At 43.1% G+C, this 21,974-nt stretch overlaps 1 protein-coding gene across 8 annotated transcripts in view; it reads right to left on the reverse strand.

Moving 5' to 3' along the window:
- The window catches only part of CEP128 (centrosomal protein 128), a 176,195-nt gene that overhangs the window by 149,724 nt on the left and 4,497 nt on the right, over positions 1 to 21,974 (reverse strand). For 5 of the 8 annotated variants that reach the window (XM_083447797.1, XM_083447799.1, XM_083447793.1 and 2 more), the window contains exons 2-8: positions 21,190 to 21,336; positions 19,656 to 19,742; positions 18,243 to 18,366; positions 17,619 to 17,737; positions 17,306 to 17,397; positions 15,838 to 15,913; positions 3,765 to 3,881 (exon numbers count right to left, since the gene is read on the reverse strand). In XM_083447797.1, the coding sequence (XP_083303923.1) occupies positions 3,765 to 3,881; positions 15,838 to 15,913; positions 17,306 to 17,397; positions 17,619 to 17,737; positions 18,243 to 18,366; positions 19,656 to 19,742; positions 21,190 to 21,330 (756 nt within the window). In that variant the 5' untranslated portion in view covers positions 21,331 to 21,336. The remainder of the gene's footprint in view (positions 1 to 3,764; positions 3,882 to 15,837; positions 15,914 to 17,305; positions 17,398 to 17,618; positions 17,738 to 18,242; positions 18,367 to 19,655; positions 19,743 to 21,189; positions 21,337 to 21,974) is intronic. The other 3 variants (XM_083447795.1, XM_083447800.1, XM_083447796.1) reach the window with 1 other exon arrangement.

Consider the following 21,974-nt stretch of genomic DNA (forward strand, 5'->3'; position numbering starts at 1 on the left):
CAGAAGGAAAGGTGGGGCTGCAGGACCATTCCATCAGCTTGCCTGGAGGACCAGCCCCATTTAGCCCTTCCTCCATCAACTTCCACCTGGCAGAGGGAGAGGGGGAAAGCAGGACCACTCCATCAGCCCTGCTGAGATCAGCTCTTCTTGACTCCTCCTTCCCTCCATTCCAGCTGATCAATATAAGAACTGACATGTGTGACTTCAGGAAGCAACCCTTAGATTGTAAACTTGTGGGCAGGGACTGTCTTGTTTCCATTGATCTTATGTAAGTTCCTGCGGGGGGTGGGGGTGGGCTTACTTAAAACATTTAAGTTGTGCAGGCCGGTTAGGAGCATCCTCAGAAACACCACCATCCCTGGGCCCGGCTGGCAAGTTTTTTCAATGATCCGCCCAGCCAGCACATCTCTTCTCCTTGATAAAAATCACTCAGCACTGACAAGAGGCAAAAAGCCAGGTGTCTACAGGCCTCACTACTTACCACCTGACAAGTTCATGGAAGGGAAAGGGTACTTCCATGGCCCAGGAGACACTGAGAGGAAACAGATGCTATGCAGCCCACCACCAGAAGCATCCTCTTCTCCTCCACCACTGGAGGAGGTCAAGACTCCTGCTGCATTAAGAAGGGTTGTGTCACGTCCAGGGCTAGGCAGGGCCAGAAATGACTATGGCTATGGGCACTGAACATATCCATCATCCATTTGTCTGTCTAGAACTACATTATCACACTTTAATCCATCTCAGGATTCTATTTGTGCAGTGCATCCCTTTGTGGGTGGGATGTTTTTGATGCATTTCTCCTTCCTCTTGGTTTTAACGTGTCTATGTGGGGCTTATTGTCTATTTGTTTGGTTGGAAGTCGCTTTGGGCTGCCCCAGGCAAGCTAAAGTGACTGACAAATTAAAGGAATGAATAAATAAATACAATGTCTGGAGCACAGCCCATTTTGGCCCTTAGGACCAGCTGTAGGGGACTGAGGACATCTCTCCAATGAGACTAGAAGAGCAATGCAAGAAGATCTGAAGAATGGACAGGGGGACAAACCAGTTACAGTCCTGAACTGGGGAATGCCTCTTAGATTAGGGGTGGTGAACAGGGGTCCCTTCAGCTGTTGCCAAACTGCAATTTGCATCGTTGCTGACCATTGGGCCATGCTGGCTGGTGCTGAAGTCCATCAAAATTTGGAGGGCAACAGATTCACCACTACTGTCTTAGGAGATGCAGACAGTGTGTTGTGGGAAGGTGATCTTCAGCTCATTCTTTATTTTCACCATAGCTACTGTTGGCCAATCAGGGAACCAGCTGGGGACAAAATGCTGGACTAGTTAGACCCTTTGCCTGAGCACAGAATACACAGTTCATTATGTTCACTTCCTCAAGAAATGACCCCAACACCCAGAAGCTCAGTTGCTCCCCCCTCCACACACCTCCCCTAGTGCCCCTCTTTAGGCATTAGTTCAAGAAAAACATAAAAATGTCAAAAGTCCAAATCACAAAATTGGGGGGGTGGGAAAAGAAATTGGAAAGCATTTTAGAGTGCCCTTACAACAATTAGCACTCCAGAATGCAACACACATAAAGAAAACACATGTTTAACTGCAGACCGGACCGTAGGGGGTATAAATAAAATGTGCACCTCTATGCCATCACTCCTAAAAACAGAAAAGAAATTCAGCACATTTCAACAAGGTTTGAAACTGTGAAATGGGATTTGCTCAGCCCCCTTGCTCTTCACGGATGGCAAAACACTGGCTCCTAGTGGCCACAAAGATTCTGCAGGCTTTTTTTTCTCAAAATGCATTGGCGTCGTAAAGATTTGAAAGCAACTGAAAAGATAAATAAACTCTGAGAAGCAAATTTAATCTCATGTAAATTAATTCAAATGGCAGGAAATCAATTCTTACCCTAATACATAGTTGCGTTGACTAGCTGTTAGTTAGTTAGTTAGTTAGTTAGTTAGTTGGCTTCTGTCTGTTGCAAGAGACAATGGAGTGCGCCTCTGAGGGTGAAGTCAAACCGCTGTGTTAGCATAACCAAAGTTACCTCCCTGGGGCGAAAGCCAGGCAAACCATTCTTTATTATACAGTGGCATCCCTTGGCTTTGAGTGCTGGTCAAATTTCTTTTATTCGATCAAAGCCTCATGATAAGCACAGTTCAGGGAAAGTGGTAAGAACATAACGCAAGCCCTGGTTCATCAGCTCTGCAACCTTCCAACAGAGGCAAATGACAGCCAGGAGTAGGAAGCTGGGCCAGGGGGCTGCAGTGGTTGGCAGTGGACCCCTGCTATTGTTCTTTTTTAAAAAAATGCATACAGAGGTTTGGAAACAACAGCATAGGCAACTCCCAATTTACACGGAGGTTACATTCCAAGGCATCGCGTTCATCAGTGAAATTGCATATAACTGAAACACGATTGGCAAAGCCTGAAAACACCAGAATCGCTCCCTCCAAACCTCCTTGCTCAAACTCAATAACTCTCCACATGCCTCAGAAGTCGGTGCAAATTGTAAATTGCATTTACAAAGGCTCATGGGATAGCCAGACACTGTTTTCACATTTTCTTTTTTCCCCTCTCTGGGTTCTTTTAGGGCCACACCTGCCATTTTTAAAGTCACTTTGGGGTTCAGTGCAATGCACACTTGCGCAGTTGCAAATCAATTGGCTATTGCCGGTACCAAATGATGCACATAGCTCCTGAAAAAGTGACAAACATCTGGAAAAAATAAGTAAATTGCTAGCCCATTTGAGGATTTACTGTGCAGAACTTAAACACCTTCATTTCCTCTCCACTCTAATGGATCACAACCTTTTACCACCATTCCGTGAAATTTAAAGACAGAGAGAGAATTCAAAACTCTTTGACCCAAGAAGAGCACATGAATCTTTACCCAAATTAAAATGTATGCTACTTTCTCTCTTTTTCTTCTTTAATGTGACCTCCGAAAGGAGAGTCACTCTTTCAGAACAGAAAGTGTCAATCTAAATTAATCCTCACCGGCTTATACTGCACTGTATAATCTGCAATTGCCTTTTTTTAAAAAAAGCACATAGGTCACCACATGTATTAAGGCAACCAAATATGAAATTAAACTTTTCATAGACTCTGTGAGACACCAAAGTAAAGTCAGTCAGAGATGACTATCCAAATAATCGCCCAAGCACTTAAATTAAATCTAAAATTACAAAGTACGCATTTTATCTCCCCGAGGTTTTCAAGTGTTAGGGTGGAGTAATTTCTCTACCACTCTTGCAGGCATTTCACACATTCTTTTCTAAGAGAGGGCCAAAAGGGCCTTAATTTGCCTTTTCAAAAAGCGAACAATAGCTCAGTTTGTCTCCACAGCACAAACTCTTGTACTCTGCCAGATGCATTTTGCTTCAAGCAAAGCTGATTATACAGCACGAGGAAACCGGCTATTCATTACATCATATTTAGGCTTCAAGAGAGCAGTATTCACAAGGTGGTTGTTAACAGCGTTTTTAACAGTTTAAATCTTAGGTGTAACTGAAGATGTTTAAAAAGAAACACAAAAAAACCCCAAAGCCTGCTCAGAACCAAAAAACGCTTTAAATACTCGCTGCCTCAGGGAAGAGAACCCCTTTCATGTATGGCTGTCTGACAGTTCGCTTGATGCACAACAAAATGCATCTGCAAAAATGGCAGTCATTCCTTGAAATAATTAGCTCAGACTAGACAGGGAGCAAGGACCAGATAGATATGCAGTTCTGTACGTATTTAAAAAAACTCGACTGCTTTGCATACCTCCTGCAGATGCAGAGACATGTGTCCCAGCTGATCCTGGCGTCTTTCAACAAGCTGCCTTTCTGAGCGGATTTCTCGTTCTATCTCCTGAAGCCTCCTCTCCACCTGTTCCGACACCTTCAATGAAAAAGGCGGTGGGGAGAAGTGAAATTCTTCCGTTAGCATGGCATTGAAAGTTAAAAATAAAATAAAAAATACCACTCGTTTTTCTAGCAAAGTAAATGCAAAGGCCTAAATACAATTGTGAAGTCCTCCGTTGGTTAGCAATGAAATGCCTATCTGCCTTGTGGTAAAGAAGACGAAAAGCGAAAGGGGGGAGGGCACAGAAACAACGCTGGGGCAAGCTCCACTCAGGTTGTCTGTGCCCTCCAACACCACCTCCCTTCATAGGGCCAAGAGAAACACCTGTCCCACGGGAAGGAGAAAGAAAGCAAAGCAAGTAAGCAAAGACAACTACCGGATCGGCTCCAGTTGGACTGTCCCCACCTCCCCAAGCCTTGCACTCCATGCCATTTATTTGTCTTAGTCTTTTAAAAATGCAAACTGCCTCAGGTACATTGGCAGAAAGATGCTACCGTATATACTCGAATATAAGCTGACCCGAATATAAGCCGAGGAACCTAATTTTACCACAAAAAAACTGGGAAAACTTATTGACTCAAGTATAAACCGGTTCACCACACCACAAACCTGGTGGTGGCAGCAGTGGCGAAGGAAGAACAAGGCTGCTTTCGGGCTACTCATTCCTCCTCCTCCGCCACAGACAGCGGCTAAGGCGGAGGAGGAAGGAGCAGCCTGAAAGGACCCTCACTCGAGTATAAGCCGAGGGGGGCTTTTTCAGCATCAAAAATGTGCTGAAAAAATCGGCTTATACTCGAGTATATACGGTATATAAATGCAGCAAACAAATTTGGGCTGCCTTGGGGAGTTTGGAGACTGAGCCTCATTGTGCGGTTTGATTCACATGGGACCCCGGCCGAAGGCAGCATTTTCTTCGGAGTCTGTGGCGCAGTGGGTCAGTGCGTCTGGCTGTCTGGTTTGTGGTTCAAGCCCACCCAGAGATGGTTATGGGCAGGATTCATGCACTGCAAGGGGTTGGGCTAGATGACCCCTCAGGGGCCCTTCCAATTCTACATTTCTATGATTCTATAAGTCTTTCTCTCTCTTGCCTAATTTCAGGGCCTTGGAGCTGAGACAGGGAGTGCTGCTTAATTCACTTGGGGGAGTATCCTGAACCACGAAGAACTTAAAAATCATTGCAATCAATCTGCATCTGCTAAAACCCAAAGTCTCTTCGGGAACAGACTGGGTTCTTTTGACCCGTTGACCACTGCCACACGTGAGCTTTCCTCCTTGTTACCATGTAGTGCTTTGCATGTGAGTACAAGGTTAATAATAACAATAAATTGTATTTATACCCTGCCCTCCCCGGCCAGAGCCGGGATCAGGGTGGCTAACATTTTACTGTAAAATTACAGTAAAAACATAATGGGGGGGGGGGACAATTTAAAATACAGGTTAAAATGCAATTTAAAATGCAGTCTCATTTTAAAAGTAGCCCATTGATCAAAACCATAAGGGGAGGGGAACATAAGGACTGAGTCCAAACCAAAGGCCAGGCAGAACAGCTCTGTCTTGCAGGCCCTGTGGAAAGATGTCAAGTCCCACAGGGCCCTAGTCTCTTGTGACAGAGCGTTCCACCAAGTCGGGGCCAATACTGAAAAGGCCCTGGCCCTAGTTGAGACCAATCTAACCACCTTCCGACTTGGGACCTCCAAAATATTTGAACACAAAAGGCAGGAAATGAAAGCTTCAGAGGAACAGGCCATTATCATGTCTGCGTGTGGCATGTCTGCACCCACACGGTACATGTGCAGCATTTGGGTGAAGAGAATCTCAACTTTCTTCTTCTTAGAAGGAAAAAAAAGCAGGAGGAACATTTGATCACAGCCTTGAGCATATAGCCTGGAGAAGCCTCAGAAGCCAGAGTTGGAATGAGCTGGAAATCTGGTCACCACTGAGGCTCCACTGCCCTGCATAGCTATTTCTCACAACTCATAAAAGCAAATCTAATTATGACAAATAAAATGTGCAGAACTTGTATTAGTCTTAGAATCCAGCAATATACTTCTTACAAATTTTTATCTTGTGGAGCTTAATGCGTCCCCAAGTGTTCTCCCATTCAGATCCTGACCTGCTTATTTACAACAAGGTTGCAGCGCCATGTGCCTTCAAACAAAATGTGTGTGAGTGTGTGTGTGTTGACAAATCCTTGGTCAAGTATGATCACGCTGCCAGCCTAACAGAGCAACGAGAGATTCAAAGGCGGAAGCAGGTTTCACAAGGCTGCAGGTATTCCAGGTGCAAATGTGCATCTGGATGACAAGACTCACATTTGGACCACATTAGAATGGCAGGATGAGTCTTTTGATATGGATGGAAATGTGCAACCCCATCTAGGGTCACTGGTTGTACACATGTGGAACTGGATCAGAGACAACTTACCATAATGTGAAAATTAGATTTTTGTGAAACCGCACTGAAATTCCATATGCCACTGCCAGGATTTTTGTTGTTGTAACTTTGCTAAATGACAAATCAAGAACTGAACTAGAATAGCCTCTGGCCTTAAAATAATAAAAAATATGACTGAATGAATCAGTAACTGCAGTAATATGATCAGAAGAATTATTTGCTGTAATTATTTCTTTGCTTTACGGGGAAAGAAAACAGGAAAATAATACTTCCCTAGATTGCGGTTTTCATTCTTTCCTTTCCTCATCTATTTGCAGACACTGCCCTCTAGCAGTGAGCAGGGAGTTGAACATTCTATGCAAACATGGGACTTATTATAGCTTTATGGTAGTTATTGCTTTTTATTGCAGTTTCCATGCTGCAGAGAACTGTATTCATGGCGTCATAGTACATTTTGCAGCAACATTTATCCATATGATTTGCAAACAATAAATGTTAAGTCATATTTGGCACTACAATCATAACCAACGTCCACAATTATGAAGGTTAGCTGTACTATAGATTGTGTTTTTCCTTCCAAAATGTCTGCACTTACTGAAACTATGCTATAGTTTCCACCGTCTTTAAACTGCTTCTTTACCATTTATACTTGGTTGGAATTGCCGCAACAAAAAGGTCAGCCCAAAATTCATAATTTAACCGAACACACCAATGTCATCTCCTTGGCTTGAGTCTCAAAGTGCCCTTTCGCTCGCCAAAAACATCACCTACTCATGGAAGAACAGTTTACAACCTGGAAGAAGGAGGATGTGCAAGGAATGACCCCCAAATTCAGCAAAGTCCTTGCCAATGCTCAGACTCTAACGCAAGACTTTGCACAAGCCCTTTTTCAATGAGCAACTAGAGTTTATATGCTGCACACCCTGTATCTACCTTGTTCACCTTGCTAATCACGTTATAATGCAATTCCTAGTTTAAACGCATGCAAATGGGAGACTTTTTTTTTACAGTGCAGCATCACAGAGCTGACGAAACAGCAGCGATGCTTTTCCCCCTTCTGCTCACTGTTCTTCGGAACCGAACCCATGTTTTTAAAAACACCTAAGATTGTTATATATATATATTTAGTCCTTTATTTCATTGGCATTCTGTGTTCTTTGCAAAAGCAATCTGAGCTACACTGTTGTGGAAAGCACTCTCCTTGCTTTCTCTTTTAGGGAAAGACATTTAAAAAGTATCAAGAATGGATGATTAATCCATGATTACTGAAGGTTAATTCCCGATTTATTGGAGCCAAATTACTTTTCAAACAACATTAGATGGAAGGTTTTCAAGCAATGCTCCAAAAGAAACCAATCATTACAAGTACTTAAAAAACAGCACGCTGGAGTCAAGGACAGTTAAAAGTCTAAGCAGCTGTAGCCATGGAACAGAACTTGAGAGAACTGAAATTGCAATCCACAGTATGCAATCAACAGGAACTTCAGTCAAAAGAATAAAAATACGTAAACTTCCAACACAGGAATTCCAAGGATGAAACACCAAATAAGGAGGGGGCAAAGGCTGTATTCTAGAAATGTCGGGGAGACAGTTGCCCCAACTCACAACTAAAGCACAACTACACACGTCGGACATGAGACAGGTGTTTTCAGGCTTGTCCTGCTCTAGCGAATGCAATCCAACAATAGTCAGACGGAATTTTGCTTCTGCAGAACACACGGCGGTAGAATCAGAAAACCCACTTGAGAATGAGCCACTGCATCCATTTGCAAGCCAAGGGTTCCTCATTTGTATTTAGGTCACAGGTCCTTACAGTTTGTCCAGCTCTGTTCACAAAGCTCCCTCGAGTTTCAAGAACAGCTTGTTGAGCAGCATAAGTGGATGCTGCCAGAGGTGAGGAGAGTGTCAAGAGTTGCATACACATGAAAGGGCTGGAGGGAGAGCCCAACCAGAGGGAAAGACACAGGTTAGCCACCCCTGCTCCATGGCCTGCCCCTTTGTCAATAGAGGATCAGGTCTATAAATCTCTCAAATTCCACGCTTCACTGAGACCAGCACAAGATCAGAAGATGGTGGCACATTTATCGGTTGCTTGCGCTGCACACCTATGGGTTTCGCTCACAGTGAAAGGGGTCTTCACACTGCTTCTTGATGCTTCGCTCCAGAGTCCCAGTCTCTCTTTGCAAACCCTTAAGGTCTTTAAAGCTTGAGAGCCTAAATCTCAGGTAGAGTACCTAGACTTCACAGTCCAAATGTCATCTGGGCAGAGTAAAAGGACACTTGGACAAAGGACTATACAAAGACACAGCAGAAGCCAAGACTGGCTGCTGAGACCAAAACAGTCCTCATGGCCATTCCCAAATTCTTACCGTTAAACTATTCAGCCACAGCAGCCAAAGCGGATTCCCAGAGAGAAGCCAAAAGGCAAAGGGATGCCATGTTCCGCAAAGTGCTGATGAGAGTCAACTCTCTGAGATGCCTTCATCCCCAAACCAAACAAGCAATACTTGTGACTGTCTGGGGAAGGGATCTCGCCCCCACCCCCTTACCCAACCCATCAGCACTGTTTCAATGACAACTATTAAACTGGTGCTGCCCATGTGCATTTAAGCACCTGTGGTAACCATCCCTCCACTTGCTCATTCCACTTGGCAGCTCATCCACCAACCCCTTTGCCAACTGCCCTTCCCCCACACCTAGCCAAACCCCCTTCCCTTTACACCGCACCAACCTCCTCATCTGTCCCTTCACAACTTGCTTCTTTGTAATGAAAAATAAACTGAGACCCTTTTTCTGCATTCCTTGCTGCTCCTTTAAAACCTAATGAAACATGAAAATTCCTCAGCACTAGAAGTTAAACGGGGAAAATATTAATTACGGCTGCATTAATTCTGTCTCAAAAAGGATATTCTAAAATTCTATCCCATTACAATATAATTCTGATTTTTTCAACATCCAAGTTGGAAAGGTATTCTTGTAACGTAATTTTGCCTAAATAATACCCCTAGTTGTGTGACTGGACTCACTTAGAACAAGCTATTGTTGATGCAAAATTCTTTCTTAACATATGATCCAATAACTGCTGCTTTGTCTAAGCTTATGTATGTCACCAAACAAACTTTATCAATTTCATCTTTGTTACTGTGAGCATTTGTTAAATATAGCACTACGTCATCTGCAAAAAAAAAAAAAAAAAATCCATACCTGTTCTCTGCTAAAACAAAATAGTTACAAGCTGATTGCAGAAGTTTTATTAGTTATCGCAAAATTCAAGGCTGAGAATGGGCGTCCTTCCTAGTTTCCTTAGACAAATATATGGATTTGAAATTAAAGTGCAAATAATGCTGCTCTTGGATTACTACAGATAATACTAATCTACTACTGTTTTAATTCAATGCAATTTAATTCAAGGCACTTTAATTCAATGCAGATATCTCATATGTGGGGAGAGCAGAGAGCAGAGATCAAAGAACTAAAATGGGGCTAATAACTGCAAATCCTCACATGCCAGAGTTTTCCCAACAAAATGCTCAGGTTATGTACAGGGAAACATATATTTCTTTTCGCAAACCCTTCAAAGCCACCCATGCTTCAGAGTGATATATATGCATGGTAAAATTCAAATGAGTTTTCAGGACTTGTATCAACACAGTTGGAAGCAGCACTAACAGCTGTTCTCCCCCCTTTAGGTTTACAAAGTAATCTTAACAAATCACACATTCTATATATATCCAACATCCTTACTGTCCTTTTCATGCATCTGATAAAGAAATGTATAAGTGTCGCAGGCTCTTAGCAGCATAATCAACAAGCCCACACGCTCCTGGAGAGCAGTCATTTTAATAGACATGGCAACAAAAGATACAGAAATCCACTGCAGGACATCTGCTTGGCTTGCAGAAGGTCCCAGGTTCAATCCCCAGCATCTCCAGCTAAGGCTAAAAATGTTCCCTACCCAAACCCCTAGAGAAACACTGTTAGTCATTGCAGACAATACAGAGATACATGGACAAGTGGTCTTGGACTCACTATAAAACAGCTTCCTATTTTCCTAATTATAATAATAAATTGCATTCATCTCTAACAGCACACAAACCGTAAACGGTAAAGAAAAAAGAAAAGCAAGCCGTATGAAGAACGGTTGAAGGAGTTGGGGATGTTTAGCCTGGAAAAGAGGAGACTGAGAGGAGATATGACAGTCATCTTCGAATGCCTCAAGGGAAGAGGGAGGGAGCTTGTTTATTCCTACTCTGGAGGGTAGGACTCGAGGCAATGGCTTCAGGTTACAAGAAGAAGATTCCAACTAAGAAGAACTTTGTGACAGTAAGAGCTGTTCAGCAGTGGAACGGACTCCCTCAGGAGGTGGTGGCCTCTCCTGCATTGAAACTTTTTAAGGAGAGGCTGGATGGCCATCTGTCATGGATGCTTTAGTTGAGATTCCATCAATAAACACACGAGGCATAACCGACTGTGTTCTTAAATAAATAAGGTATACTATTCATTGTATCAAATTGTAAATTTCAACAGAAGTAACTCATAAAGTTCAACAAACGAACAAAGCAGAAGACCCAGTGGATCAGATCATTCTCTAGTCAGTTCATGCATAAGGTCCATCCGTGTAATGGTGTCTATTCCACCTGTCTGTTCATAAAGTCCAAACAATCCACATGAAAGGTTGTTACAGTTCCACAAAATCCTTTCACAGAGTCTAGACAAGGATTTCCAGAATACAGTAGTACCTCGGGTGACATACGCTTCAGGTTACATACGCTTCAGGTTACAGACTCCGCTAGCCCAGAAATAGTGCTTCAGGTTAAGAACTTTGCTTCAGGATAAGAACAGAAATCGTGCTCCGGCGGCGTGGCAGCAGCAGGAGGCCCCATTAGCTAAAGTGGTGCTTCAGGTTAAGAACAGTTTCAGGTTAAGTACGGACCTCCAGAATTAAGTACTTAACCGGAGGTACCACTGTATTGGCCTTGTTTTGCCGTCCTGGGCTTCATCAGTAGTTAAAGCATATATGTGATATTACAACACAGTGGATCTTATGGCATAGTAGCAGCTACTACTGTGAAAGGATTTGACTAGAACTGACTAGAGAATGATCTGATCCACTGGGTCTTCTGCTTTGTTCGTTTGTTGAACTTTATGAGTTACTCATGTTGAAATTTACATTTTGATACAATGAATAGTATACCAATGAATAGTATACTTATTTAAGAACACAGCTGATTATGTCTTGTGTGTTTATTGATGGTGCTTTATGTGACCATAGGTTTATTTGTTGTTGTTTTGTTAGTTGAGATTCCTACATTGCAGGGGGTTAGTCTCCTCGGGATCCCTTCCAACTCTACATTTCTATGATTCTATGAAATGGGACCTGCAACTAAATGTTGGCATGTAGACTGACCCTGTTTGGGGTTTCAGCCACCTAGGCCCTCTTTCTGGACAGTCCATTCACCCCTCCACTGTTTTTTGCTCTCCCCCCCCCCCCCCAGCTTCCCAACAAACACTCAGCATCCTGTAGTCGCTAAGCATGTTTCATCCTCATTGGGCTCTTTTCAGTCCTCCCTCTGCTTAGTTTCTTTCCACAAAAATAAAGGTTTTTATGCACTTCTGCAAAGCCTGAGGGCTGCCCCCCCCCCCCGCCCCTCGCCCTGCACAAGCTTGCCAAGCTTCCCCCGCTCTGCATGGATCCTCTGGCATGCGCAGACAAAATCGGCCAACTTCATCAAGAATAATTAATCACTGTAACGTAACAAGTACAAACAAACAAACAGAGCTGTGTGCCACAAAATTGTTCTTTGTTCTTTTTGCCTTGGCAGCTCCAGATCAGTTTTAATTACTATGTTGACAGTACTTGCCTGCATGCTAACATCATACTGCATTGTACTGTAAATTTGTAGAAATAATGAAGACTTCCAGTTGGCACAAGTGTCCCTCATCTCAGCACTTTCCGAAACTTCCTGAATTTCTTCTTCAGAAATGGAATAAGCCTTCTGTTAGAAATTATTGCAAATGATGATAATATTTTTTTATATAAAAAAATCTGTGGAAGGCAAGAGGCTGGGTTTGGGGGCAGAGACGTTTATTTTTAAAAGATACATTTAGGGACACAGAAGTTGCCTGGTACATAATGAGACTATTTGGTCCATCCATCTCTGTCTCTTACCTACAGAGACCTCTCCCAGCCCTAACTGAAGATGCCAGGGACTGAAGCTTAGGAAATTTTGTATGCAAAGGACGTACTCTACCAGTAAGAGGGCCAGCCAGATGCCTCAATAGGAAACTCATAAGACAATGGGCACAGCACTCACCCACTTCTGATCCCCACCAAGCAGCATTCTGAGGCCTACTACCTCCAATAGCAGACTTCCATAAGGCTGAGGCCTGCTCAGTAAAAGACTTCTTTTTTTTGTTAAAAAAAACCAAACCAAGAACTACTGCCTCACCTGTATCACACGCAAACACACATTTTCACAGCTCCCTTTGACTTATGTAACTCTTTTATTATTATTTGCAAAGCCAACAGGGAATGATAACGTTGTGAGGTTTTGATGTCAGTATTTAATTTTACACACAGCGGTTCCCCCATTACACAAGTAATAATCTGAAGACATGTCACTCCATGATGTTTTCTCATTTGCAGATTGTGCTGCAATGCGGGGGGTTGAGTTTAACCCTGAGGCTTATCATGGGTTGTCTTTCAATGCAACTCTCAAAAACTCAGCCTTTCCGACTGAGATTTGTTTTGATTTTAGGGCTTCTGAACAATGAAAAGCAAGCTTTTAAATGTCTTTTTTTTTTAGGATTGCATTTTGATTATCTTTATTCCATAGATCCACATAATTTTAAAAAAGGGCATACTGATATCACAGCGAAAATGGGTTAAATAAATGAATTAGGGTTGCAGTTATGGGTTGTTTTTATAGCCTTTCGGTCACATCTGATGCCAGGAGTAAGTCACATGAGCTGGAAAATATTAATTTTGAGATTTTATTTTTGGACAATAGTCCAGAGAAGCCAAAATATAGCCTGTCTTCTGTTTAACACACTAATTTTTTCATCATATAGCCCACTATCTGACACTGATCAGCAATTGAGGTAACATTCCATATAAAGTGGTACCTCGGTTTACAAAAAGTCCCGTTTATGAACTATTTGGTTTACGAACTCTGCAAAACTGGAAGTAGTGTTCCGGTTTGCAAACCTTACTTCGGTCTACGAATGGAAGCCGAACGGTGGAAGGGCACCTCTGTTGTGAATGGTGGAAGGGCACCGGCGGTGGGAGGCATCATTAGGGAAAGAACACCTTGGTTTAAGAACAGATTTGGTTTAAGAACGGACTTCAGGAACGGATTACGTTCGTAAACCGAGGTATCACTGTATAAAATACTCTCTTACCTCACCCCACTTAATCTGTCAACTTATATCCTTCCAGATCTTTACAAAAGGGTAGAAGTATCACCTTGAAGGATTAAATTAGGTACTGTCTTTGTTTACAGCCCATGACTGTGGTAAAATTTCAAGACATAATTGTTGTCAGTAATAAGTCATTTCCTCTGGAAAAAAGCACCTTCAGCATTTAAAGATAAACAGGCAAAAACATGTAATACTCAAGTGTGAGTAACAAACTGAGTAAAACAATTTGACAGATGCAACGGATTCTATGTGCAATAAAAAGCCAAGGGGATGAAAATGAAAGAGTGCTTTGATTCCATGACAACACTTTTTATTAAGTTGGTATGTTGCTGTCATAACTTCCTCCACAAATCCTCAAGAATAGGGAAAGCTGAAGTATGTTTTCCAAAATATTTTAGCTAAGGATAAAAGTTGTCATCGCTATCCTCTTCAAGGACAAATCCACAGCCGTCCTTGTTAGTTTGGTTGTCGCAATGTTGCATGTTACATATTGCTGCCCATGTCAAACCATTCTTTACTGAGGTACATCTGAGCACTGTGTAAGACTGCTTATAACCAGCAGGAGAGTTGTATAGTGGGTCACCACAAATAAATATATCCAAGACTTATTGTTGGGTAGGAGGCCGGGGTTTAAGCCTACATTGGCTGTGTGCTCTCCTCTCAGGAGGGAATAGGATCGCGCAGCCAAGACGGCAGGATTTAATCCTCGCTCATCCGCTGACTCTCCTCCTGTGAGCCCTTTGCAAGCAAGGAGCGTCCATCAGGGCACTGTTTAATACAGCTACACTAAAACATGTCATTTGTCCCTCAGGGGGGAAAGTCCATTCTGCTGAATTTGAGCGGCTGACCAGGAGAAGCTGAAAGACTTAAGGCCGTCAGGGACATTAGAAAGAGCTCCCGCTCTCGTGCTAATAGCGCCAGTGCTATTGCTGAAAACATGGGCCTCTGAGCAAGAGGGCATCACATCAAGAAAGAAAGCAACAAAATAAACAGGAGAGGAGGAGTCCATCATTCAAAACATAGGAAGCTGCTTTACATGGAGTCAAACCATTGTGTCCACCTAGCTCAATGTTATCTACACGGCCTGGCAGCAGCTCTCAGGAGTTTCAGACAGGGGACATTCCCACATCTACCTGTAGGCAGGATTGAACCCGGAACCTTCTGCAGATGCCCTGCTGGTGAGCTACAGTCCTCCCAACTATACTAATATCGTCTCATGAGTTTATAGCTGTAGGGCTGGGTGGTCCTTTTGGTGGGATATTAACCATTGCTCCTTCTTTTCCAATGCCTGCTACTTGCTGTATTTCTCTGCCTGTCCTCCAACCCCCCCCCCCCCAGCCTGGCTCCCACCATTGCAGGGGGTTGGACTAGATGACCCTTGGGTCCCTTCCAACTCTGCAATTCTGATTCTATTTCTCCCTTCTTTCCTCAAGACCTAGGAACACCCAAAATTTTCCTACCTCCTCCACACCGGCTTGTAAACTGCAAGAGCCTCTTATTGTGGGGTTTTTACTGTAGGGGTGCATTTATCACACATCATCTCTGGTACTAGTATTTAGCGGTGAAGGCAAAGTATCTCATGTCCTTAAGTACATCTATATGCTGTTTTCCCATTCTTGTCTTATGGAGAGCTGGTGTAGTGCAATGGATAAGAGGATGAGCTGTGAATCAGGAAGCCCCTGGCTTGAATCTCTTTTTTGCCATAAACCCACTAGCTGGCTTTAGGCAAGCCATTCCCTCTTAGGCTCAACACCACCCTCCTGCAATATGCAATATGGGGGGGGGTAATGATACTGACTTGACTTACAACAACACCGTAAGGTAAGGTTTGCAATGCACGAGAAGCACTTGAAATAATGGAAAGGGTTATCCCAACGTGAAGGGCTGCTACTATTATCCACTTTCTTCAACAGTCCATGAGCCAAACACCAGTTGTGCAGGACATTGTTTTGACTGACCCAGTTTAGACAATCCAAACTTGACAGTCTTAATATTATATACAGAAGAGAAGAGGGCAAGCAAGTTAACAAGCTCAGACTTTGCCTGGCTCTAGGAGTGCTTTAACATGCCAGCGTTTGCAATACGGTTTACAAACTGCACAGAGCATTGCAAAGCAGCCCTACAAGAAGCCACCTCCATCCCACCCCACAACAAAATGCCAATTTTTCAAGGCACTCACCGTATCCTGTCTTTGGGATTCATTCAGTTTGTCAGACAAGTCTTCCAACATCCTTTTTGTTTCTGCATCAGTTCTTCTTGCAAAAGGAAGCATGAAAACAAAACGAAAACCATTTCTAAATATATTGTGCGAATGATTCTTTTAACATTACTGTTAAAGTGTCATTACTTCAGGACACAGCCCTTCTGGCTAGAAGAAACTCTCGCATAGCAAATTTCCAGTAGAGCAACACAACTAAGTTATAAACAAAGAAACGGGGCACGGCTTTATTCAGTACTACTAGCCATGAACTTATTTTCCAGCAAACAAAAGACAGTTGCTTTTTTTTTAAGTCAACAAAACAATGCAGAACTAAATCTATTAATGTTATGGAGACACCATTACCCTTAATAGGGAAAGTCTATTTGCTAGGGGGGAGCAGGGTGGGGCACACAGGTGAGCCAACAAGCCTGATGTGCTCATGTCAGATATCTTGCTTGAATAGAAGCCGATGAACATAGAGCCAAGTGTGCATAATTCTGATCTGCAAAATCTGATCTGCAGTTCCGAGGTTTCCTGCCATCTAGACTGAGCCCAGTTTGTATGTGACATCCAACATGGGGACGTGAGGCATGTTGGTAAATCCCACTCCCCACACTGTGCCTATAAAACTTACTGTATTTTTTGCCCTATAGGACGCACTTTTTCCCCTCCAAAAATGAAGGGGAAATCTGTGAGCGTCTTATGGGACGAATGCAGGCTTTCGCTCTCCAGGCTTCAGGAAGCTATCAGCAAGCCTCGCGGCTGGGGGGGAAATAAAATAAAAATTCTTTATTTCCCCCCAAAAAAACTAGGTGCGTCCTATGGGCCAGTACGTCCTACAGGGCGAAAAATATGGTAACATCTGCATAACACCTGTCACTATAGCATATGCACCCCCCCCCCCAAAACAAACAAAGTTCTGTACTATTTTGTTGCCTGTTGAGTTTTTTTAGATTACCACTTTTTGTGTAAAGAGAAAGGAGAAACTCACAGCTGGCAACACAGAGTGAAGTAACCCCCCCCCTTTCCCCCCCCTCCAAATTAGAAAGGAAGCCCCTATTCAAAAGTGAATTTCAGTTAATAAGGTGGGCACAACCCCACTCTGTATAGGCTCTCCCCACAAGGACAATGTCTGCATAGGGTACCTGTCATTCTTTGCATGCAGAAGCTGCCAACCCCTTGTAATCATGGCAAAGTGAGTTCTTAAACTGCAATTCCTATATGATAAGTGTTCACACTTTTTCCTACATGATAAAAATGTTTCATGCAAAGGAGTCCTAGAACTGGATTCTCAAATCAACTAGTTATTACCCAAGAAGCACCACTCCGTGAATTCACCAAGAAGGAAATTTTCTAGGATTTTGTAGTCTCGAGGAGGGCCAGTGCTCTGAGTGGAAAGTCTATTTTCTACACTATTTTGTCAAGCAAAATCACACTCTGTCCATACCGATTTCTTCTGGAAAGCTCTCTGTTGAGGTCGTCTCCCAAACGAACTTGTTCACTGCTAAGATCTCTGAGTGACTGGTGTAAAGAGTGCAGCTGCAATAGGAAAGAACAGAGTTTAAAATCATCGATTTAGATAGGTTTCTTTGCCTCAAAATCATTGCACACACACACACACACACATAAACACGAGACATTTGTGCAAACTATATTTACAGCGGCCTGGTTCGTACGTCATGGTAAGCCAAACTATGGTTTACTGGGACTGCACAAATGTGCTTGGTGTTTATTACCTTCTGTTAAGGATGGCTACCTACCTGATCTGGATTATCTCCACGGTCAACAAATCGGACAGCAGACCTAGACCGCCACCGCCGCGTACCCAGGGTGTCGCTATAATCTCTGAGGGGAGAGGTAGGCTGGAAATGACGACCTTCTTCACAAGATAAAAGAAAGGCAAATTAGCATAACCTTCTTAAGAAATATGCATAAACACAGTTTACATTGTGATAGAAGGGTCACATAACTATATTTTAAGTGAACTCAAGCAGTCCACCTCCCCTACACTCATGCATACATGACACCTTTCAGCCTGTTGTTGTTTAGTCATTTAGTCATGTCCGACTCTTCATGACCTCATGGACCAGAGCACACCAGGCACTCCTGTCTTCCACTGCCTCCCGCAGTTTGGTCAAACTCATGCTGGTAGCTTCGAGAACACTGTCCCACCATCTCGTCCTCTGTCGTCCCCTTCTCCTTGTGCCCTCCATCTTTCCCAGCATCAGGGTCTTTTCCAGGGAGTCTTCTCTTCTCATGAGGTGGCCAAAGTATTGGAGCCTCAGCTTCAGGATCAGACCTTTCAGCCTACTAGCTTATTAAGTTATTGAACAACATCTTTTAAAATCAAGTGTTTGGATACTCCAGAGCTAAATGAAACATACCTGGGGCTCCACCATCCAGGTCACTAGGATATAAGCTTGAAAGTGATGCACTTCTTACTCCAGAATTTCTCAATAACCGTTGGCTTCTGAGTTGACCTATGGACTGCTCCAGTGTTTCTTTAAGCTGCATTAAAATGACGACTCATTAGGTGGGGACAGCAAGAGACTTTGTATGTGAACAAATACAGTAACTAGCTGAATAGCTATATGACACCTGTGGGGTTGGGGGGAGAAATAGATATGACTTCTAAGAAAAGCATGCAGTTGTGGCCACACATGACAACAAACACACATTGGCTGAAATTCTTAGCATAACAGAGTATCACCATGGAAGAGGTGTTTCTGAAATGTTCAAGTCCTATCTGGGACAGTTGTCCCCTGTGCAGAGAAGGATATGTCCCATGAATATTTGAATTTGCTCCAAATGCTGAATGAGACATGTAATTCATATACTTTTCATCTGCTTTCATGAGCTCACATTAGCAGCACTGTTAGTTTTTAACTCGGTTGCAACAAGGTGTTGAGTTCTTATGTTTATTAGATCTAGCTAGGAGAGAATGTTCTAGACACAAAGGTAGGTTTGTGATTTGGTGGACCAAGGCCATTTTTTTGAGACGAGTTTCTAAGAAACAAAACACAAACAAACAAGGCAAAAATACTTTAATGATATATTTTAAATTGTTGCAACCTGCCCTGGGACCTTACAGTGAAGGACAGGTAAAAAACTGAATTGTTAATTAATTAACTACATTAGGGCAGGAAGGATCCCTGTATGACAGGGATAGGGAAGCTGTTTATGCCCAAGGGCCACATTCACTTCTTGGCAATCTCCTGAGGGCCACATGCCAGCAGTAGGCAGGTCCAGAGCAAAAAGCAGGCAGAGCAACATATTCAAAATTTCCCTGGGAAAAGGAGATTAGTTTCTACACACACTCAGGCACTCCTTTTTCTCCTCCAAGCAGACAAGCAAGAGGCATTATCAGAGTTCAACGACACATTCCAGCCAGGCAAAAACACCTGGGGGTCTGAAGTAGGGGAAGTTAGCAGTTCGGCCTGAGGAGAGCTCCAAGGACTAGCTGGAGAAACTCACAAGGCCTGAAGTTTCCCACACTGAACACAAGGTGGGGATGAAAGAAATGCTCTAGTTGCAGCATAGCAGGGTTCAGGTGGAAAGAAAAGGTCGCTGTCAGAAACAATGAAAAGAGTAGCATTTCTCGGCTTGGAACGGAAGGTGGCAAAAAGAGAACAAGTCTGCCATGCAGCCTGGCAGACCACAGCCTTCCTCCACCACCCACACCTAAAAGAGTGAAGCAGAGCAAAGTTGGCTACAGTTCCAGCAAATAGGAAGATACATCCAGCAAAACGTTTAGGGGCATAACCTGGTGAGTTTAGATTTTACCAACAGCAGCTCACATTTGCAATTGCGTCTGCCTGTTCATTGTTGTATTCTCGATACTGGCCCAGCATCTGGTCCACATGTTTCAGGTTCCGATTGGTATCCTTAAGAAAAGCATGGGAAAAGAAAACATCATTAAAAGAAAAACCTCAACCACAAACACTACCCCCCTGTAAACCTGTGCCACTTCTCCTACTCTAAAAGGTAAAGGTAAAGGGACCCCTGACCATTAGGTCCAGTCATAGACGACTGGGGTTGTGGCGCTCATCTCGCTTTATTGGCCGAGGGAGCCGGCGTTCAGCTTCCGGGTCATGTGGCCAGCATGACTAAGCCGCTTCTGGTGAACCAGAGCAGCACACGGAAACGCCGTTTACCTTACCTATTTATCTACTTGCACTTTGATGTGCTTTCGAACTGCTAGGTTGGCAGGAGCAGGGACCAAGCAACGGGAGCTCACCCCATCGCGGGGATTCGAACCGCTGACCTTCTGATCGGCAATTCCTAGGCTCTGTGGTTTAACCCACAGCACCACCCATGTCCCTACTCTGCTTAATGCCAAATCAGGCACCTCAGTGTTTGAAAATGCTGAACAGAGGCTGCATATCCAAACATGCACACAGGTTTCATATCCTTCATGAATACAGGCGACAGCATGAAGACAGCTCTTATTGAGGATGGATGTGGATAACCCAACTGTGTGGGTCCGTGACAGATGACAGGAAGGGAATGTGCACTCCAGATGAATGGGCACATGCAATTCCTGAAGCAGGTTTCTGATCCAATAATCATGGCTAAGGACAAGCTTGCATTATGATACAATATATACATATGGTGTGTGTGTGTGTGTGTGTGTGTGTGTATTCAACACTGAACAAAAGTGAACTTTCCATAAGCACAAGAATTTCTCCTTGCTATCTAGCACAACAGGGTCTCCCCACTGTTGTTCCCTCCACATGCCCCATAAATCTGTTCTAGGGTTCCCACCACAGCAGACTTAGGGGTGGTGCAGGGAACATGCAGGGGGAGCGGGGAAAGCCTGTCACACTAGCACAAGATTTCGTTGACAATCACCCATACTTTTTAAAAAGTGGGCGAGAAAGTCACAGTGCTCACAAGGCACTATGTGTAGAATATTAGGTACAGCATCACTTCATCTCAAAATTATTAATATACAGAGGTCAGCTAAAGACTGGTGCAGAAATATGCTATAGTATCAATAGCCTTACTCGCTGATTCTATGCATATATATTTTTTCTCAGATATTTTTCTGATGTCAATGGAACTTATTAGCAGGTAACAATGCTTCTGGGCTGTAGCCCAGATGATTTTGTGCCAATGCAACATGGCATTAAAACAGCTAACAGAAATAACTGCAGTAATTTCTCTGGTTTATTCCAAAACATGCTCCAAACTTTTTAAAGTGTCTAGCAATATTTCTCACAGATACAGCACCGCAAGACATGTGACACAGTGGATGGATCTGAAGCCCTTTCTTTTCTTTGCACAAGAAACATAAAAACATGCTTTGAAAAATGTAGTTCTGTTAGCAACCTGTAATGTGCTTGCTAAAGTATGGATCTTCTCTGTAACATCTTCAGCACCACCGTGATTTCGGACTCTGGTTGCCCTTATAGGACCACGCCTCCCAATTCTACGATGGAAGTTGTCAGATTCGCTGGATGAATCGGCCATTGGTATCTTCAAAAAGAAAGCAACAGCAGCCCATGATATTTATTTATTTCATTACTTATTAGCTACTTTTCAGAACCAAGTAAGAAATAAAACAGTAGAACCATTTGTAGAATATGGAGGACTGAACAAATAGCAGGCATATGAAATGTCCCAAAATATCATACTCTGGCATTATACCAGAAAAAAAAAAACCCACAAAAGCCTAGATGAGGATAAGCAGATTGGAGGTGGCTTGACTTCCATTGGCTCCCAATAAATTCTATGGAACAAAGTAAACAATAAACTTTAACCGAAGACAAGAGTTGAGAAGGAGTAAGGTATGACCTTCTATCAAACATAATACACACACACACACTGAGGCCCCTACAATACTTTTGTTCCAATGTTTTAAGTTTACATGCCACTTTTCTACTTTCACAATTTTCAAAGCAATTGACAGCATAAGACAATCATCTCCACCCAACCAATAAGCATCTGTAAAAAGGGAATACTTTTTACAGAACAGTAAAGAAACAGTCAACATCTACCCCATATAGTATTCACTAAAACCCTTTTGGATAAAAATGTTTCACCCTGGCACCTCCCTTACGCTTTCTGGGCAGAAGATTCCATAGACATTGTGCCATCACTAATAAGGATCTCTT

The sequence above is a fragment of the Podarcis tiliguerta genome (genome assembly GCF_965153285.1).
Source record: "Podarcis tiliguerta genome assembly, chromosome: 1".
NCBI lineage: Eukaryota > Metazoa > Chordata > Lepidosauria > Squamata > Lacertidae > Podarcis > Podarcis tiliguerta.